Genomic DNA, 20689 nt, shown 5'->3' with positions numbered 1-20689 from the left:
ACAGAGAAATCTGGAAATGCTTTTGGGGTATGCAGCCAGTAATATCTTTCATCAACATCTATTCATATTTAGAAATAGTTATTTCCAATTAAGTTATTTCCCATCAAGTGCATTATATTTTAGGAAGAGTGCTTCTGTAAAGGAAGCTGTGAAGACAGTTGGCATGGGAACAGAAGAGAATAGTGCCAGCTCCTTGTGTTGTTTGTTATGTTCTGCATGGATGTTTACATGTGTCTGTTACCTGCCCCACAGTGTTCGTAGGGCTGTGGATGAGGATGAGGAGGCAGCAGAGGAGCGCCGGGCCGTGCGCAGCATCTGGATGGCTGGAATGAAGGGCTTCACTGAAAGGGAAGCAGCCTCTGTCATTGTGGAGGAAGCCAGGAGACTTCTGCAGCAGGATTTGGCACTGATGGGAGTGCAGTGGAACCCAGAGTCTTTTCTTGAGACTGATACATCCTCTGTGATCAGCAGTGAGTCAGAACTGGAAGACAGACTGCATAGATCAGGTGGAGAGGAGTCTGCTGAGTCTTCAAGGGTGTTAAACAAAAAAGGGTGCAGAGTTCAACACTGTAATGGCCTTGGTTCTCAGATTGGAAACTTATCAAATATTAAAAAGGGATGTAAAAGGCGACTGAGCAGTAGCACAGAAAGCTCTGTATTTGAGAGTGAAGTCCTGGGCAGGAAACAGGCTCAAGCAGAGGAAGGCGAGGGTGATCTCGTGTACAGTGCTAGAAAACGGCCAAATGTGTGCAAAGGAAATGAAAACATAGAAGAAATTTCTCTGGTCAAAGCCAAGACGGATTCCAGAGCAGCAATCCAAGAGCATCTTACTGAACAGGGAAAAACACCAACATTGAGAACAAAGTCTTCAGCCTCTAGATTGATTAAAAGCACAGATACACATTTAAATCGGACTAGGAACAAAAATACCACTTCAAAATTGCAGGGGTCACTTCTTGAAGATTCAAATAAGCTTTGCATAGACATACAAAATGTGCCTGTTTCCTGCACCACCATCTCTACAGGTAATTCTGTTTCAAACCAAAATAATAAGGAACTTATGGAAACAGATTCTGTAACTTATAAAGGCATAAGTTCTTTACAGATGGGAGAAGTTAAGATTAGGAAGAAAGATGAAATGGAAGGATTATTTACAGAGCCTTCCACCACTAATGAAGGCATGCCTAAGGGTAGAGCAGGTTTTCAGGCACCTGTTATGCTGAAGGTTACTTCACACACCAGTGTGGAGACACACAGTATTGTGGGAAGTAGAGGAATACCCGATAGTGCTAGGACACAGAGAACTGACAAAACTGATATTAAGCAGAATAAAAGGAATAAAACTCAAACAGATGCAAGCTTTGCCGAGGTGAGGATTGATAAGCATTTTTGTCCTGGTGAAGAGAAAACCTGCGATATTCAGATTCAGAATGCTGGCAAAAATGGGAGGAAAAAGCCCAATGGAATATTGTTACAAGCTGGAACAATGCAGAATGGCAACAGTCATCCTAAAGATTTTCTGAAAGGGTCTTTAGTAAAATCCAGAGGTGTTTGCAATGCAGATGGTGTTCAGAATGATCCAGCCTCTCATCTGTTTTCTGACTCTGGAGACTTTGAAGACAGCATCCAGTTGGATACTCAAACTGAGATGATAATAAAACAGGAGGGAGCAGCTGGAATCACAGGACAGCAGGGGATACAAGGTTCAGAGCTGGCAGCAATACCACAGCAGGAAATACCAGAAAAACGAAGCAGTTTATGGACTGAGAATGATACTGATAAAAGGCTGGCTGCAACAGTTAGGAAACTGAGCTTCCCAAGTCTTATCACGACAAATGACGTTACAAAAAGCACAACTCATCACTGTAGTAATAAAGTTTTGGAGTCTGAAGGCCTTAATTTACAGCCTGTAGTGAAGAAAATAGAACCTGCACCTTGCCTTAAAGAAAGCGATTTTTCGATGACTGACTCACAGCTACACAGTTTTCTACAAGATTACCAGACCCAAAATTCAGTGAAAGGGGAAAATGTGTCTAAAGACCTGAATAAAGCAGACTCCCATTTTGGTAGGGAACAAGTTGTACAAGTAGAATGCCAGCCTGTCCCTGAAACAAGCCTAAACATGAGCAATAGCTTGCTGTTTGATGAGAGCTTCAGTAATGTCAGTGACCTTTCAGCTGTTCACATCATGGAAGCCGATGGAAAGGACCCTGTGGCTTTGCTTCCTCCAGATGGTGTTTTGCAGAATCCAAGGCCTGTTGAGAATAAATTTCATGTCAGTGACAATCAGAAAGAACATGAGAATCCTGCACAGTGTAACAATGTGTCTTTAGCATCCTCCGATGTAATAGCAGAAGTTTTAGACCATGGAAACTCCCCATCTTTTCTGAAAGACATTCCTTCTACATTTCAAGGTCAGTCAGGATTAAGAAATTTAGTCACATATAACAATGACCCCAGACCAAAGCACTTAGTAGGACATCAAGGTGAAAAGCTCCAGAGAAGCCACCAAGCTTTTGAGAAGAACCCCCATCCAGTGGTGTGGACTGAATGCTCATTTGAACTAAGCCCAGGATTGCAGGATGTGTTGGACAAATGGCCTAGCCTCTCAGGCATTGAAACAGCTTCAGCAAGTTCTGGTTTGAAAGGAGACTTAGTTGCTCCTACTGTTAGTCAAGAGCCAGATCCAGTTTTTGAATTGGACTGTTGTGAGCCAGAACCTTTGCCCACTTGCCAGGATTTGAAAAGCTCTTTCAAGGTTAAAGAAAACAAAATGGAAAACTTGGATCTTCAGAAAACAGATGGCATAACTCTTCAGCTCAAGGGAAGCAGCAGAACATCCTGTCCTGCACTAGATAGTAATAATGGGTTTATTCCTCCAACACCTCCCAAAGAGCTTTTTCCAAAAAGTTCTGTTTCTCTCCCTGTGAAATCTGCAAGAAAGGGACAAGTCACCTGCAAGAAGGAAGGGCAGACAATTCAGCTACAGTGGAATAGTGAGGGCAATGCAGAGCAGCAGGTAAAAACAGTCCAGGACAATCTCGAGTGTCTAGACCCAACGGAGACAGATGAGATAAAAGATGATTCCACTGTAGACCAAGGCTTTTCACTGCAGCTGTCTCAGGATGTTTTTCCATTTGTTCCCTTAAGTGCCGAAAGTTTCACTATTATTGATGTAGCAAGCGACAAAGCGCTTTTCCAGACTTTTGTTGCAGAATGGAAGGAGAAAAGCAGATTCTCCATCTCAGTGGCATGTGAAAGAACAAAGTGCCTTTTGTCTCCCAAATCAACGATTGGTGGCAAATTCAAAAAAGGTCAGTTTCTCGTTCCAGTGCATTATTTTGTGAACAGCATGTGGTATCTTCAGCTTAAAGCAGGCCTACAGAAGGAAAAAATACGCAAAAAAAAAGAGGAAAATATAATATAAAATATGATATAACAGAGTCATGGAATGTTTGGGATTGGAAAGGTCCTCTGGAGATTATCTAGTCCACCCTCCTGCTAAAGCTGGTTCATGTAGAGCAGGGTGCACAGGATCATGTGCAGACAGCTTTTGAACATCTCTAGGGAAGGAGATTCCACACCCTCTGTGGGCAATCTGCTCCAGTGTTCTGCCACCCTCAAAGTAAATAAGGTTTTCCTCCTGTTCACATTAAGCCACACATAAAGCATCCCTTCCAAATTCTGGCCTTTTCTAGCAACCTCTTCAAGAGCTGAGATAGAAGTGTATTTCTTCCTTATACTCTAAAAAGCATTTCACATTTGCCTGTCAAAAATCTATTTTGATAGTTAAGAAATGTTGAAATGTTGCTGTTGTTATGGCAATGTGACAGCAAAGAATCTAACTGCTTAATCTTGTCATTTTAAAGGAAGAATATGTTTAAAAAGCAGCAGCAAACTGTAGCATATGAGTACATCTGTGGGGGAAAAGAAGAAGCAATATTGCAACAACCAGAGACTGTACTGAATTTTGCACGTGCTTATATTCAACCAAGTTTACATTTTGAAAATATTTGAAAATATGTAACCTTGGTTTGGAGGCAGTCACAGAAGAATATTCAGATGCTCTCACATACCAACAAGCTGCTAACACTTCATTACTATCACCAAAAATATTACTATCACCCTATCAAGGAGATGCTTGATACCAACTCTCCATCCTCTACAAACACACAGCTCCTTTGCTTTACTGAGACTTGATAATATTCAATTTTAGGCTCAACTGTATGTATTTTCAGGATCCAAAATCATCTGTATTTATGGATGCCATTTTATAATAGTAACTTGAAATTATTTCTCTAGTGAGTTCTCCTCAGTGGTTGCAAGTTAAAGATGATGGATTTCCTGTCCAAGGATGCGAAGACATCTTGGTGGTTGGACTGGCAGTGTGTTGGGGTGGAAAAGATGCCTACTATATTTCTTTGCAGCAGACCCAAGACCAGACTGGTAAGTGAGCAGATGACTCTGCTCTGTTATTTGATACTGCATCTCAAAATAGTTCCTTCAGCAGGTAAGTTTCTTGGAAGTGCTGTGATTGTCCCAACCCCAGCTCAGTTGTGTGGTGGAGTAATCTAGCAGTCTTAGGTGTTAAACAGCCTTGGACAGGTTGCTGTGGATACATCTTTAGTACTGTATAATAAGGACAGGTAATTGGCTCAGACACTGGACTGTGAGCATGCATATAGCTAAAACATTTGCTCACTCCCAAGTTCTCTTTATTTAACTTGCTTTTCCCTTTCAATCTCTTCCAATTTTTGCTCTCCAGAACAAATCTAGCACTCAAATGCTGAACATAGCCCAATCTGTGCTAAGTGACCTTGTGACTAGAGTTTGATTCCTGGCTGTCCTTTGTTTGTTAGTACAGACACAGCATTTTGCTTTTGGGAGCCTAGTCTGGTTTGATAAATTATGTAATAGTGCTATAGATGCATTGTTTGTTCATAGTTCAGCTGTAGCTTTTGTGCTTTAGGTGGCTACATTCAAGATTTTTCTCTTGTCTTTTTTACCATGTAATGGATTAAAAGATGATTTTTGCTTGTATTTCCTGCCATAGAAATCAGTCTGAGTTTGGCACCCCCACCTCTGGACCAAAGCCTACCTGTGACAGAGAGACTGAACCATCTGCAGCTGTACCTGCAGAAGAAGACCAAGAAGGAGCGCTCACTGATCATGTATGACTTCATCCAGCACTACAAAACTCTGCTGATGGCTTGTGGCATCTCCTTGGAAGGAAATTTTGAGGACCCGAAGGTTTGCAGGATTAAGAATTTTCTCTTGGGTTGAACTACTGGTTTAAACACAACAGTGGAACAACAGGAGTACCTTCTGGTACTTCTGTTATTTTAGTATGAATCTGTCAGGAAGTTTAGTGAAATTTTCTTTCAGTGGGCAATCTAGAAGAGTATTTTAAGGACATTTACTTTGCTATGGATGTTCATGGTGCTTGCAAGAGAAACAAACAAAGAGTTTCAGAGGTTAGCACATTGTTATTTCATACCTTACTTGGAAGGGGAAATGAAGATAAATCTCTCCCCAGTCCCAGTGGACAGGACTTAATTTCTGTTTTGTTGCAGTAAGAAGCCTGGAACTGTAATGTCACAAGTGCTTCTGGTCAGATTATTTCTTCTGAGAGCAGAAGACTTTATAAACAAAAGATTTACCCACTATGCATACAGACCACTTTGCTACCCCTATTTTCTCAAAACAAAAGAAAATTTACATGGAATTTCAAAGGGTTTGGGTACCAGATGTAACTCACATGAAACACTAGCTTGAGGTAAAAGCACCTTGTTGCTCGTGTTACAAGAAGTTCTGGGTGCACAGAAAATCCTGTTGATTTTTAAAGCTTGCTTTGCATATGGGCTGAACAGCTTCATGGCAATACCCAGCTCTGCAGGTAAGTAGCTAAGGTGTTTGACATAAGGGCAAAGAGTGATTTTTTCATACCAAGACACAGTTTTAGGATGAAATTGAAGAGCAGTAAAAGCATCTTGCCCTTCACTGTTCCATGTAATAGTCATACTCATGGTGGTTCATTTTAGTGACACAATGAATACACCCTCCCCAACCCCATAGATGAGTTTTTACTTCTGCTTGCATGGCAGGGGCAATGTAGAAATCTGTGCTTCATCCTGTTTTGACACAAGAAATTGAAATATACATATAAATGAATTTGCTTTGAAGGCAGGGGGTTTAAGGTCTACCAGAAGTAAAATGTATCCCATGTAGAATTCTTGGCATTAGTCCTGTTCTGCAAAAGATAGGAGAGCTCAGCTTGGCTAATATTCTAGATCAATAGCAAGTTCTGATCTCTACAATGTCATTTTTCAGATTTGATCCTGATTTTTGTATTTATTCCCTTTGAGTTAAGTTTTAGTAAGTGAAAAGACACTTCAAGATATGTTTTACAGAGGATGAAGTTTTCAAACATACAGAAATAACTTTTCTTTTAGAAAGAAGTAACTCTATTCTCACTCAAGAATTAAGCTCTTCAGTGACTTAGGCCTTCCTGAAGGTTTTTACTGAAATGATGTAACAAATTATTTCAGTTTACCTGCCAAATGAAGAAAAATAATATCTACTATAACCTTGAATTAACCCCTGGCTAAATATTTGCATTTAATTATGACTAAAAGGTAAAAATAGTCTCACAGAGGTCTCCCTTTTTAAGGTTGCATGTTGGCTGCTGGATTCTGGCTCCAAGGAACATACTCTTCACAGCATGGTGACCAACTTTCTCCCCAGTGAGCTGCCCCTCCTGGAAGGAGTGGGCACAGGCCAAGGGGTGCAGAGCCTGGGGCTGAGTGCCAGCAGAGACCAGTCTGGGCGGTACAGAGCAGCCATAGAGTCTGTGCTTGTCTTCAATGTCATGGACCAACTCCAGAAGGAATTACAGAAGGAAAATCTGACAGGTAAAGAGGCACCCTCCACTTGAGGGCAAAGATGGAGGGTAAATACAGCTGAGCTGTCACATGCTGAATGATCCGTGCAGAAGGGAGGCAGTTTGGAAGTTCTTGTCTAAATATATTCTGTCAAAATGTTTATTTGTTAAAAGGAAAGAGGGAAACACCCTTGGAAGCATATATATTCTGGAAAAAAAATTAAAATCTAATTCTTACATCCCAAATCTCCACCAGTTCCAGTGGTTAAGGCTGTAGCAGAGTCAATTCTAAGTCTCTAAATCAATCAGATTTGTACCTCCCAGGTGAGTGCCCTGGCCATTCTGAGGGACTTGTGGGTCTATTTATGATTTCTAATGAGCATTTTCAAAAGTTTTTGGATTTTCTTGTCAGAATTAATTCCTAAAATCCTCAAATGTTTTCTGAAGGAGATGTATTGCTCTTTGGCCTGCTCATATAGCATGATTTGTCATGTATGCACTGTATCCATGAAACTCTGTGATTCCATAGTGAATGAACCTGTATGTTTGCACTAATAATTGCTGAATGCTTGTGCTGTTTTAAAACAAGCCATCAAAAAAAACCCCAAAATATACTATTGGTGGTCATTATGATAATTTCCCCTAAATTATACCCAGAGCCAAGGACTGTAGTTCAATCTCACTGAAGCATTTTATTGCAAGTTTACGACATTATTTATGATTGTTGCAGTTGAACCTTAGAACATTTAAAAAAGATGTGGGTGGTGGAATTAATGTGTATCAAGTTAGAAAGCCTTACATTAAGCATGTCTGCAGTTTATATATATGTTGATATACAGAAAGATGTATTTTTTAGAAAAAAAAATGACAGAAGCTGCTTTCTTAAATACCTTTGTGATAAGAAGTGTTCCAGAACATCCTGTTATGAAATATTTCTTATTCCAGAAACAAAAGTATTTAAATGAAATCTACAGTAAAAGATTTCAGTGTGTCTGAACATTTCAAAACTGAGGATTCTCCTTTTTTTTTTTTTTTTTTTTTAATGAATGTATTTATCTGCAGTTGATCTGTTTTATAAAAGATTTTCTTTGGTTTGTACTTACTACAGATGTATTTTCTAAAGTGGAGATGCCCACCCACTATTGCTTGGCTCTGCTGGAGCTGAATGGCATTGGTTTCAGCACAACAGCCTATGAAACCCAGAAACAGGTCATGCAGGCTAAACTGAGCCAGATTGAGACCAAGGCATATCAACTGGCAGGACACAGCTTCTCCTTGACCAGCCCTGATGACATTGCAGAGGTACATGAGGGTTGGGGTGGGAGAACTTCCCCAAAAGTTATCATAAAGAGCCTTTGGCTAAAAAAAAAAAAAAAAATCATGGGAAGAAGAAAAGTTCTTCACGGTGTGAAGAAAATCCAAAATGCAAACCCAACTCTGCTGAGAGTGCATTGATCCTCACACTCATTGTGAGCTTGCTGCCTGCAAGAGGCTGTGTCTCTCCTGCTTCTTACTGATCATTCTGGTTTCTGCCAACTTTAGCAGAGATAAAGAAGGTAGAAGTGGGAATATGTATGTTGGAAATAAAAACCAAGTGAAAATAACATGTGGTTTGTAAAAGACCATGCCTCTCAGGGTGCATGAGATGATCTGCCAATTAGATATTGTTTGGAGTATTTTGAATGAGTGGTATGGGACTGGAGAAACTTTTTTGCAATGCCAGTGTCCAACACATGAGACCCACAAGCTCACGTAGTCTTGAGTCTAAGAAGAGTTGTACTGAAAAAGTTGCATTATTACCCTTGCCCCTGTACAGGCATGAACAAGGAGAAAAAACTGCTTTAAAAGTTTTGAATCAACTGCTGTCTGCTTTTAAGAACCTTTTAAGAACTGATATTTTTTTAAAGTCTAAGAAACCGATTTCTATGTAAAACAGCAATGCTTTCATTCCTGAAGAATTTCACTTACATTTTTTAATGCACATTGTATGGAATAATTGAAATATATTAAAATTGCTGTGCATGGTTTTCTTTCCCTTCTCTTTTTTTTTTTTCCTCCATATACTATTTTCTCACTGAGGGGCTGTACTTAATATGAAAGTAGTCAAAATGTGCAAGCAGCTTATCAGTAAAAGTAATTCTATAGAAATATTCCTTCATCATTGCAAATGTAGAAGTCTTGCTCAGTAACAGTTGTCTAAGTTAGAACTCCTGAAATAATGCTTGACTTCAGTTTCACTCTGCTTCATGGAAAATGAGAAGTGAAATTTTGTCTGAAATGCTGTTTTCTGAACTACAGAAGCTTGTACCTCATGTGGAAATTTATTACCAGTCATGCAAAGTACCTTGCACAATAGGTATAACAGAACTTTACCCCTTTACCCTTCTAGTTTTGTGTCAGTAAAACTTCTGTTTTACTGACATAAATGTGCAGGAGAAAAGCTTTCTGTTCCCTCCTGCCAGCTGTGAAATCAAAGACAATAGCTGCTAAGTAGTGTATCATCCTACATGGAAACATAAAGTGAAAAATTAAAAGCTGTATTCTGTCTGTCACCAAATGAGCATATGCTTAATTTTCTGTTTTTTGGCAATTTGTTAGAAAAACAAATATTCTAGCTATTCTCTAAAAGGTATTTGTGACCACCTCCTTCTGTGCCATTCATATGGTTCTGAAGCCTGCTCCCTGCTAACACTTCTTTTTTTTTCACCAATGATCTTCCCACTTTCAGTCATCTGAACATTGCATTTTATTACAGCTGACTGTCAGCAATAACCTCACTTATTGGATGGAGTTAATTACCTTTTCTAAAAACATACCTCTGAACTTAAACTTAGAGTGTTCAGAAAATGAGATTTTAAATTGCATTTCGTAGTTAATTAAAATGAGGAGGAATGACTTTAATAGCTGGGATCTTTAATCAGCTTTTTAATTACCTGAAGCATTTGTACTATCCTTTGGCTGGAACAAGCTGTTTGAGTGCTCAGTTGCTTTTGTTTTCTCCTGGGAGCAGCATGCAGAAACTGATTTGAAATGCTGACCTCTTTCAGGTGTTGTTCCTGGAGCTAAAGTTGCCACAAAATGGAGACGTGAAAGTCCAAGGGAACAAGAAAACCCTGGGTTACACCAGAAGAGCAGCTGCTAAAGGAAACAGAGTCAGGTTAAGCAAGCAGTTCAGTACAACCAAGGTACAGGAAAATCTGTTTCTAGTCTGAAAGTAAATTTTAATTGCCTTTTGCTCCTCCAGCTACCACTGAAAATTCAAACTGGGTTCTACCTTCTCTGTTAGCAGAGTTAGTGCTACTCTCCTAAAGCTTGAGTGCAGTGAGGACATGCCTGTAAATAGCAGGCTTCAATAAGAGTAAATCAGGCAGAATCTGATTTCCCAAATCACATGTAAGATCAAAATAGCACAATAATTTTGTAAAGCCAATAGCAGAAGAATTTTTCCACATCAGCTTGAAAGATACTTAAATACCATGTCAACTAAATACAATATTTTCTCTTCCTGCTACTATCAAATCTGTATTTTTTGCTTCAGAGAATTTGTCTTCAGAATGGCTAATCTGATGGCTTATCAAATTTAGTATATCAGAAGTTTGTATAATGTGAAGGCTATTGACATTCTTGCCAGTTGATAAATATTGTGTGCCTGCATTAATAACAACTGCTGCAGGCTAATGGGTGCTCTTGCCAGACAAGTAAAATTAGCAGATATATATGTTCCTATTTTCAGGACTCATTAATCTATGTTGTTTTCTTAGTTTCCCCTTGTTCAGTGTAGTCTGTACTTGGAAGACAAGTATTGATTTCTGGAACTCAAGTGGCAGTGAAGCCATTGGGTGCAGTGATGGTGGCAGAGGAGGAGGCTGCAGCTGCCTGCAACACACACAAAAAAATGTTATTTTGAGGAATGCTATTGTCTTTTGAAATTCTTGTTAGTCCTTTTATGTTTCTGATTAAACTGAAAGGATTTGATTGTTAGTGATCAGCTTTGTCTTTCAAGGAGCGTGGTCAAGGGCTTCACTTGATGTTCCTAGTGTACAGATAGGAGAGAGCAGGGAGGAAAATATGCAAGAAGATGGAGGAGAAGCATTAATGCTGGACAAAAGGAGACAAGGTAGGGACCTATGGCAAGTGATGCTTTATTTCATCACTTCAGGTGCTTTATTGGTTGGTGCAGATTAAGAGTGATGACGAGGGTGTAGAAGTCCAAAGAGAAGTGATTGTCTTCTCATGGGTAAGAAAACTGCGGCTATGTCAGGTGGTGCTTTGATTACCCAGGTGTAGGTGGTATAAGTGGAGAGGATATCAATTTAATTTTAAGGCAGTGACACTGGAAGCTCACTGTGGGTGAAGGAGTCACTTTTTCCTGCAGAACTGCAAAAACTTTACAAATAAAGTCTTAAAGGCTGTTGATTAGTTGTGCCCTTTTCTTCCCACAAGGATGTTTTGGAGAAATTGAAGACACTTCACCCATTGCCTGGGCTGATATTGGAATGGAGGAGGATCAACAATGCCATTACTAAAGTGGTGTTTCCACTACAGAGGGAGAAGCGATTGAGTTCTGCACTGGGAATGGAAAGGATATATCCAATTTCACAGACTCACACAGCTACAGGTGAACAAATGTGTGCTAATGCCTCATTTCTTACTGTTTTTTTGTCTTTTTGTATGCATGTGCAGCTTTTCTAAAAGGAAAAGATAGGAAATCAAGCCTGTGCTCTGCTTCAACCAAAGATACTGGTACACCTATTTGACATATATCTGCATTAAAAAAAACCAGATGTGTTTAAAATAGCTTTTGTGTTCACTTAGCAATATTATTCATTTCTTGCACATATTACAATGTAAATCTCTGACTCCAGAACAGGTTATTAGTAGTACAGAAATGGGGAACCATCACAAGCCCATTAAACAAAAATGACTTTTCCTTTTTAAAAAAAATTTCTGTGGTTATGTCCTCTCACTCTCCTGCCCACTGTATTTTGGAGATGCAGTGTGTGCAGCTGTATTAAGTTAGAGACACTCTTTTTGGACCCTTCCTTAGTTCTGCCCTATCTTCCTTTCAGGTCGAGTAAGCTTCACAGAGCCAAATATCCAGAATGTGCCAAGAGATTTTGAGATTGAAATGCCAACAGTGGTTGAAGAAAGCCCCCCCTCCCAAGCCCATGGAAATGTTAATTCTCATGCTGCACTGGGGGGCAGGTAGGAGGATCTTGACAAAGCTTCTGTCTAATCTTAATGTGGTCGGGTTGTCAAATTTCTCTTTTCTGACTTCACCTGTGACTGCTGACATGTCAGTGTGATTTGTTATTCAGTGTTTCTCTTACTGGGGAACAAATAGCTAAAAATCAGTGATACATGAAAGACACAATAATACTAACAGCATGTGGTTTCATGTAGCTATTTGCTTTCTTTTTGATGTTCTTTATGAAACTCTTCAGTGAGATTAGTGTTACATTCCCAGCTGTTTGATGGAAAGCCTGAGTGTGAAAATAACCAAACTGAAGTTAGGATCTGGTTTGACTTGCTAAGAACTACTCTGAAAGAGGATAGAATATTGTGGAAGAAGCAGAAGCAAAGTAATTTGTTTTATGCTGTGCAGCTCCCTTTGTAATGGAACAGGGGTGAACATATTTTTCATTCTTTGTTAATAATTTCATTTGTGATAGTGACATGCAGTAACTACTAGGTAGCAGAAGAAGATTTCTAAATTTGGTTTCTCTTAACCAAATACCCTGTTTTCTATGATTCTACAATTCTACTTTGGCAGCATTACATGCCAATACCTTAACAGTTGTGTGGAAGTCTAGTGAAACACCAAGATCAATCTTTTAGCATCTACCTTGTGAGCTTTAAGGCTTCCTACTTGGTGGTGCTTTTCTGCCCTTTCAGTTTCTCTTTCCATTCAGGTTCTTGTCCAAGTTGTGTCACCTGAGTAACTTTTCTAAGCCTTTTTCCCCACAGCAAGATGTGAGAAATTTGAGAAGGCTTTTGCTTCTTCTGTCTGGCTCCTGCTACTGTCATGTGTTCAACATCCTTGTGCCTTGGGAAAGTAGTGAGAAGAGAACTCAGGAATAGAAGGATGTTGTTCATCTCCATCTCAGAAGAACCAGGCATAGCCATGGAGGCAGGAATGCCATTCTGAGATAAAGCTGTGGCAGTGCTCAGGCTTGCAGCAGCTTTTCAGGATGGCTGGGGAGTGTGCTGGTTTCTTGAGAGTCTTCCCTGTAGAGACTGCAGTGCCTGCCAGACTCTGAGAGGTTTGTTTCTCAGGCTGACTTTTCCTACATTTTCCTACATCCCTTAGTTAAGCAGCCCTGTGTTAAGAAGATGGGCAATCCTAAAGGCACAGAAATGACTGCTGGCACAAAAGAAATTGGCATCCAGGCAAGTCTGATCGGCCTTCCAGACTTTGGTCCAAACTGTCTATTATCTTACTAACTACTATTGCTACTCTTTCCTCCTGTTGTAAAGAAGCTTCTGACCACAGGAGTGTAGCTAAATTAGGTCATGATATAAAGCCCTTATTCATTTAACTAAATTGAGAACCTACACTGAACAGTGTGATTTTCTGCAGTAGCCAGACATGCAATTGTCCCTCACCTTTATTTCTTTTGAAAATTTATTTCTGTGATTTTTGTTCATTCATCCCATTGATCCCTACCATGCCTGAAAAGCCAATATTTAAGAAGAAAAGGAAGTGCATAAGGGAGAGCTTGATGGTTTTCTTCTGTGCTCTGCTGAAACTAGTCTTGATCTTAGAGATACCTTTTCATTTTGATAAAGAATTTGCTCAGATCCCTGATCCAGACATCAAGGACTTTAAAAGGCTTTTTGCCTTCCAGTGAAGAGCCCATTGGACTGTCTGGCAGACTGGTGCTGATAGGAGAATGTGAATGGTGTCAGAGCAGTGCACTGTTCAGTGGGTGTGCTCATGGATACAATTCCATCTGCAGCTACAAATGGCTTGGTGAGACAGGAGACCTAAGCAGCCCTGAGAGGACACAGAGCACATGGGTGACACTGTAAAGTTTTGGCCTCTCAGAAAAGAAAATTGAGCAGCTTCGGGGCACTTTTCCCCTCAGTCTTTAGGGAGGAAACGTGCAGTGTGTTACAAGCAGCTCTTCTGTGACTTCTGCTCTGTTTTTACAGGCTTACTAGTGAATGTGTGTGCATGTGCAGTAATGAGGGTGATGTTGGGGGCATTTTTCTGCCTCTGGGCTGGTGTATGCATTCTGCAAGTAGAATGATGTGGAGAGACTTGGCACTCGAGGTGAAGTGTTGAATTTTTAGGATTTCTGTGGCTCCACTGTCTTTCTGGAATAAGCTCATTACAGATCTGGGGCCATTCATCTTACCAGTTTTAGAGCAGAATTATCCAATTTCTGAACTTAATCCTGAATGTACTAGGAATATTTATCCCTAAATCTTTTTGGAATCAATAAATCCTTTTCAGGTATTTATGTGATCTCTGTCCAGTTCCTCCACAGTCAAATCTGGGTATGGATTGTCCAGAAAAATGGAGTAGAGGCCAGTGTCTCACTTGTTTTCACTGATTCATTGTGGTAAAAATGATTATGCCTCTCTTAGTATTTTAGAAACTGGTGAAGAGCAGTAATTTTTTTTCTCCACAGATGCAGAAAGAGTTCCAGTATTTTGCTTAATGGGCTAATGGTTCAAGCTGCAAACATATCCAAAGAAAGAGGAATACCATTTTCTGTTAGCATGAGGCATGCTTTTGTTCCTTTCCCAGGTAACGCCCAGGTCCTGCTCTGGAACTGTTAAGTATATGGTTAGCAAAAAATCCCAGATATGATGGAGGTTTAAGGACTGATAACAGTATATATGTGTCTAAGCATTCTTCTTGGAAAACTAGTGCAGTAGTTAGCATGCCTTCAAAATTATTCACATGACTGTAAAAGAGAGAGTTTCAGTGGGGCGAAGTATTCAAATGATATCATTCACATGCTCACACTTTCATTTCCTCTTTAAGAATACCTGTTTTTTTAAAGAGGTACCTAAGGCAGCTCTTAATACACAAATTGCACTCTACCTGGTGTTGTTTCTATCCAAATGTCAGTTCTCACGTTGCCTGCTCTGTCTTATACACACGGACAGATTCTTGTTTACATGGTTTTGATGGATTCTAAATGTGACTAGATGTAAAGCATGCAAGTCTGAGCGTTGGGGAAACAGGCAAGAATTTGTCTTGATAGAAATTGCTGTGAAAAACTCACAGAGCAAAATATAAAGGACGGGTTCAGTCCTTTCTGGGAAGTTGGATGGAATATTGGAGTAATTTTTGAAATAATGCTTTCTGATAACTTCTTGATTTCAGGTGGCTTAATCTTGGCTGCTGATTACTCTCAGCTGGAACTGAGGATCCTTGCTCATTTGTCTTGTGACTGTCGCCTCATTCAAGCCTTGAATGGCGGTACCGATGTCTTCAAGAGCATCGCAGCAGAATGGAAAATGATCGATCCCGAAGCTGTTGGAGAAAGGACCAGGCAACAAGCTAAGCAGGTAATTTAAGGACAAAGATCACAGCAGCTTTCTGGGCAGGAAGATTCAGTGTTCACTGTGGTACGTTTTTCTGTTTGAGTTTGGCTGTGATTGTTCAGTAGTTGCTTTGTCCGTCCTCCCACTCTCAGTACGTTGCAACTGGAGCTGTCGGAGTTTTTTTGGGGGGGATGAGGGTGGAGAAAAGCAGCATGAATGGCTTGGACTCAGAGGGGTCTCCCTTCTTGAATACTTGCCCTAGTTTCCATACACTTGTCTCTCAGTGGATCACATTTTGTTTTGGCTCTGCTTTCTCTGCGTGGCTGACCAAAAGGTTGCAATTCTTCACCCTTTCCTCTGGCAGATCTGCTATGGAATCATCTATGGAATAGGAGCAAAATCTTTAGGCGAGCAGATGGGGATTGATGAAAATGAAGCTGCCAATTATATAGAATCCTTCAAATTGAGATACACAGGTTTGGATATGGCTGTTTGGGAGCTGGGTGGTGGTGGTTGTTGTTTTTAATCCCTTCTCTCCATGTCTCTTCAAATCCTAAATTTGTCTCAACCTACTACTTGTATCTCTTGAAAATGCTTTTCATTTTGAAAATGTCCAGTGCATGAATACAGCAGTTTGGTACTCTTTAATGTTGTAATCTACTCTGGTTTTATTCACCTTTACAACTTTGTTCTTTATTTACTATATTAATTTTTTGTTGTTTTAATTAATAAGTTAAGGCCTGAAGAGAAATTTTAAAGCTCTTCAGTTTCTGAATGAGAAACATGCTTTTCCTTATAAAAACACAGCTTCAAATGATATCCTGTGACAACTTTAGACTGTGCTTCTTATAATTTTAAAATATAACCATTTCTTTCTTCTGCTTTTGTCTTCTGCTTTCATGGAGTTTTAAACTGTTTTACATATTACCATTTAATTTTTATCCAGCTGCTCAGAGTAGCTCTCCCTTGTTTTGTAAAAAGATATTGGCTGTGTTTCTAATAAGCATGTTAATTTTTAGGAAAGATGTAGAGAGAATAGAGCTGCAATCAGAAAAAGAATGGAGGGCAAATGGGACAAGAGGCAGCTAGCTTTAGTCATAGGACTTGAAAATGAGCTGGAAAATTATGTTCTAAAGATTTAGGGTTTGTTTCTTTAGGAGACAGATGCAGAAAAATGGTTTTCTGTTAAGATTCTGTTTAGTCTCCATTCATTTCTAAATAGTCTCTCCTTTGTGACCATTAGGAAAACTTCCTGCCTCCTCTCTCTCGGTACATGTGTGTGCCTACAAACTGCAGTGTACCTTATGCTGTAACTGCACTTCTCGTGGGTTTTCTCTTGCTAGGTGTTGCCAGTCAGTCAGTAGGGCTGACTGCTAAATGATATACCTAGTGAATTGGCTTATACTGTCAGTCTTGATTTTGAATAGGTCTTTTTACATTTTATATTTTGTAAACATGGAAAGAAACTGTCTGAGTTAACTTTTCCCACTTTAGTACAGTTGTTACCTGAACTTGCAGTGCAAGCTCACTCTTCCCTGTCTCACCTTTCTTTGACCTAAGTTTCTTTTTAACACTCTTGGTGGATTTGCTCCTTCCCTTGCAAAGTGCAGGTGGGTGATTTTATTTCATCCTAGAATCTGAAGGGACACAGCCTGAAGTCAGGCAGCTTGAGGCATCAAGGACTGTGGCTCCTGCTTTCAATTTACTCCCTCCCTACTACTTGTCTTTCCAGTGCTGGTCCAGGTTCTGACCTCTCCATTATCAGTAATACACATATGACCCTCTGTGCCTGGGCACTGTGCAGGATGGACTTCCCACCTCCTTGTGCACAGCCAGATATCCTGACACTGTGCACTCTTTTCCACCTCAAAAGTCTTAATAGGTTTTGCAGCAGAGCTGAATGAGTGATCGTGTGCCTTTGTCCACTGATGGGGTCTGGGAAATTGAAAGGATTTCCTCTGTGCTGTTTGGCTGTCCCAGACTGCTTTCAGTGACCTCACTGAGAAGTCAGTACAGAACATCAGCTATATTACAGAAAACTTTCTCTCTCCTTTCACAGGGGTTCAGAAATTCTTGAGGGAGACAGTGCGGAGCTGCAGGAGGGATGGGTTTGTGCAGACCATCCTGGGGAGACGGCGCTACCTGCCAGCTATCAAAGATCCAAATCCCTACAGTAAAGCTCATGTATGTTGAGTGCTGTGCCTTTTTACAATTCTTTTTTAGTTTTATTTTTAAAATGCCAGATTTCTCTGTGTAGCCATGTCTGCAGTTTCACAAGGTTTGTGAGCCACCTTAGTCATGACCTTCCACTTCTTGCTTAGTTCATTGTTCCCTCAGTCAATCTCTGAGTAACAGAGCTTTTGTCATGGCCTGTTTGACATAAGGCTTCTGTGACTGGGTGTGCAGCTGTCATCACTGTGCTAACCTCACTTCAGAGCTCCCACGTTGGAGCTGGAGTGAGTAATTTATTGAAATCGATGGACATGATTTTAAAAAGCCTCCACCCAGGAGTACACTTTAACTCTTCAGGCTGAGTTGCTCCCACTCAGCAGTCTTTGTATGTTACATGCTGTCAGCACTTGAACAGGAAAAGGGATTTCAGACCTATATTTTTGGGTATTTGTTCCTTTTCTTATTTTTCCTGAAAGGAAAATTGCTTAGATAAATATTTACTTAGTGTACACCTTTGCATAATTTTTTTTCCAGGTAATTTTGGACACTTCTCCCATAGACTCAACTTCCATAAGAGTAAACTGACTTCCTAGAGAAGTGTTTCTGTGGGGAGGAAGCATTGTACTTCTCAGTAGGAAGCTGGATCAAGTTGTGTGGAATTAAAGATGAGAGTAGAAGAAGAAGGAAGTGAGGGAGTTTGTACCCCAAAGAGTTGACAGGGAAACAAGGAGGCTTTCAAACACTTTTGAAAATAATGGACAATTTGATCTGAAAAATACTTCAGCAGAAAGTTTTCTAGATGCATCTTCTGGCCAAATTTGATTTAGTCTTTAAAATCATATTAAAGACCAGTTAATGAATAATCTTCACTTTAATTTCAGCATTCTCATAGTTCTTTGCACATGTTTCAGCTCTAAACAAAGAAAGAAGAAACTCTGAATACAGCTTTCTTGCCTGAGCAGGGGATTAGTGGAGAAGTTGCTTGTGTTGAAAAAAAAATGGTGGTCTGGTGTGTAATGCTCTGGCAGTCAGGATTTAGTGTGGCAGACCAGATTGTTAGTCCATGAAGTCCAGTTTTTTGCTTTTGGTTATCCATCCCTTATGTCCATCCCTTAGGCAGAAATGTCTTGTGATGCTTGGATTAACTGAGATTTTTCCTCTCCCCTTGAAAACTGTTACCATGGGCATAGACTCTTCTTCTTGTGGATTGTGACTCTTGCAGATTATTACTCTTGATATTAATGAATTTTAAATTTGTGGAATTTTGTCAGGTGCCTGTAGAAATTTTGCGTCTGAAGCTAGTCTATAATGTTTTTTTTTTCCTCAGGCAGATAGAAGAAACTCTTTATATGGAATTTTTACTCTGTGTATATTTGGCCATGTATTTATTATTTTTAAATAAGTACATGTGACATGTTGGATTTGATTTTTTTGGGGGTGAGTTTTGAGAACAACTATCTCTCTTCAGGCAGAGCGCCAGGCTGTGAACACAACTGTTCAGGGATCTGCTGCAGATATTGTCAAAACAGCCACAGTGAACATTCAGAGACGCCTGGAAGCTTTCTCCTCTGTGTTCAAGTCCCATGGACATCTGGAGAGCTCCTTCCAGAGAGATAAAACTGGTATGGTTGCCTCTTCTTTGCATCCTGGAGCAAGATTTTCAGTGTTACTAATGTTAATGGAAAAAAAAAAGGCATGAAAAAAAAAAAATAGTGCTTTTGGGCCTAGAGGTGAGAGAAGTTTTATTTCCTGACAGTGGTAAGTCTATATTTAAGGGTCAAAAAAGTCATCAGGAAGGAGGAAAAATGTCTGCTCAACAAACTAAAGGAAACGTGACCAGAACAGAGAATCCATCTCCCTCAGAGCAGATCTTGCAAAGGTTGGCAGGGAGAGCTCATGTGTGATGAGGTCTGTGATGCCACCACAGAGTTGTTCAGAAGTAGGAAGAAGGAGCTGAGCAGACACTCTGGCTTCAGAGGCAGTGAAAAAAATTGAGTGAGGTGACTCCTGGTTCCAAAAAGACATTTTTTTTTGTTAAAATTAAGTGTGGAATTTGTTGGCTGGAATTTGATGTACAGAGACTTCACAAGAGTATTATATGAAGCACTTACCAGTGTAAGTTTTTTCTGGCTGCAGATAGCAAAGCTGTGCTGGGATGCTCATTCCCAGAGGAATGCCACAAAGACTTTTTTTAGCTTAATGTAGATGGTGTTTTGCTCATCAGGTGTATTTTAGGAAGGCTACTTAAGAAATCGAGAGCTGTACTTCTTTGATAGTTCTTATGCTTCAATTGAAAGATGAAGCTATCTTAATATGAAGATTTGGAAACTAAATAATTAATTGCCAAACCTCTAAAAATGTGTCAGGGAATTTATTTTGGAGAGACCAGATTCAGAGGTCAGCTAAGAGTAGAAGGCCTGAGCTTGGCAGAGCTTCCCACCTCTCCTAGGAGCAGAAGCTACTGACCTTCGGCCAGTGTCATTGTAGGAACACGAGTAGATGCATTTGTGACAGTTTTCCCCTGCTCTGATACTGTTTGAAGAACGGGAAGGAATTATTTTTCAGCCTGTGCCATCAGAGGAGCATCCTGCATCATGTGGCTGCTTCAGCATTGCTGCTTCAGTGTGAGGCTTGTGTGAGCATCTGATGATGGCTTGAAACCCTTTCTGTGAACTGAAATCCTCCTGTTAGTTAACCTGAGAAATAAATAACTTTTGCGTCTCTGTGCGTGAGGTGGTGTTTGTTTATTTTAAAACACCAACAGCTTTTACCATTGAAGGGTTTGTTTTATTTTTTGTCAGGGAAGGCCCACCAGGGTCTTGGTTTTGTCAGCAGCTTATTTGTTTATTCAATAACTGCTCTTTTCTTCCTTCCTCAGTTCTATTCAGGAGCTACAGTTTCAGAAGCTGCATTTTGCAGAGGGCTTACTCCTTCCTTAAACTAGCCATTCAAATGTTTGTGGAAGAAAAGCAGAATCCTAATTCATTGCCAGAGAAAATGTTGTAAACCAGCTTCTGGTTTACTTGTAAACTCTGCACGATTTTGTTTAAAATTTACTTTCAAAACAGATGGTTCAGGAGACACAACTGTCTCTTGCTTCTGTTCTGATTCATGTCTTTATAATGTAAGGCTGAA

The 20689-nt window shown here is 40.0% G+C and overlaps 1 protein-coding gene across 1 annotated transcript in view; it reads left to right on the top strand.

The window, feature by feature from the left end:
• The window catches only part of POLQ (DNA polymerase theta), a 46867-nt gene that overhangs the window by 22542 nt on the left and 3636 nt on the right, over window positions 1–20689 (top strand). The window contains exons 13-25 of the mRNA XM_021549058.2: window positions 253–3314; window positions 4303–4446; window positions 5054–5250; window positions 6671–6911; window positions 7989–8182; window positions 9928–10065; window positions 11324–11498; window positions 11950–12085; window positions 14518–14636; window positions 15222–15406; window positions 15747–15858; window positions 17442–17566; window positions 19023–19176. Coding sequence (XP_021404733.2) covers window positions 253–3314; window positions 4303–4446; window positions 5054–5250; window positions 6671–6911; window positions 7989–8182; window positions 9928–10065; window positions 11324–11498; window positions 11950–12085; window positions 14518–14636; window positions 15222–15406; window positions 15747–15858; window positions 17442–17566; window positions 19023–19176 — 4982 coding nt within the window. The remainder of the gene's footprint in view (window positions 1–252; window positions 3315–4302; window positions 4447–5053; window positions 5251–6670; window positions 6912–7988; window positions 8183–9927; window positions 10066–11323; window positions 11499–11949; window positions 12086–14517; window positions 14637–15221; window positions 15407–15746; window positions 15859–17441; window positions 17567–19022; window positions 19177–20689) is intronic.

The sequence above is a fragment of the Lonchura striata genome, chromosome 2 (genome assembly GCF_046129695.1).
Source record: "Lonchura striata isolate bLonStr1 chromosome 2, bLonStr1.mat, whole genome shotgun sequence".
Classification (NCBI taxonomy): Eukaryota; Metazoa; Chordata; class Aves; order Passeriformes; family Estrildidae; genus Lonchura; species Lonchura striata.
This window is presented reverse-complemented; position numbering and strand designations above follow the sequence as displayed.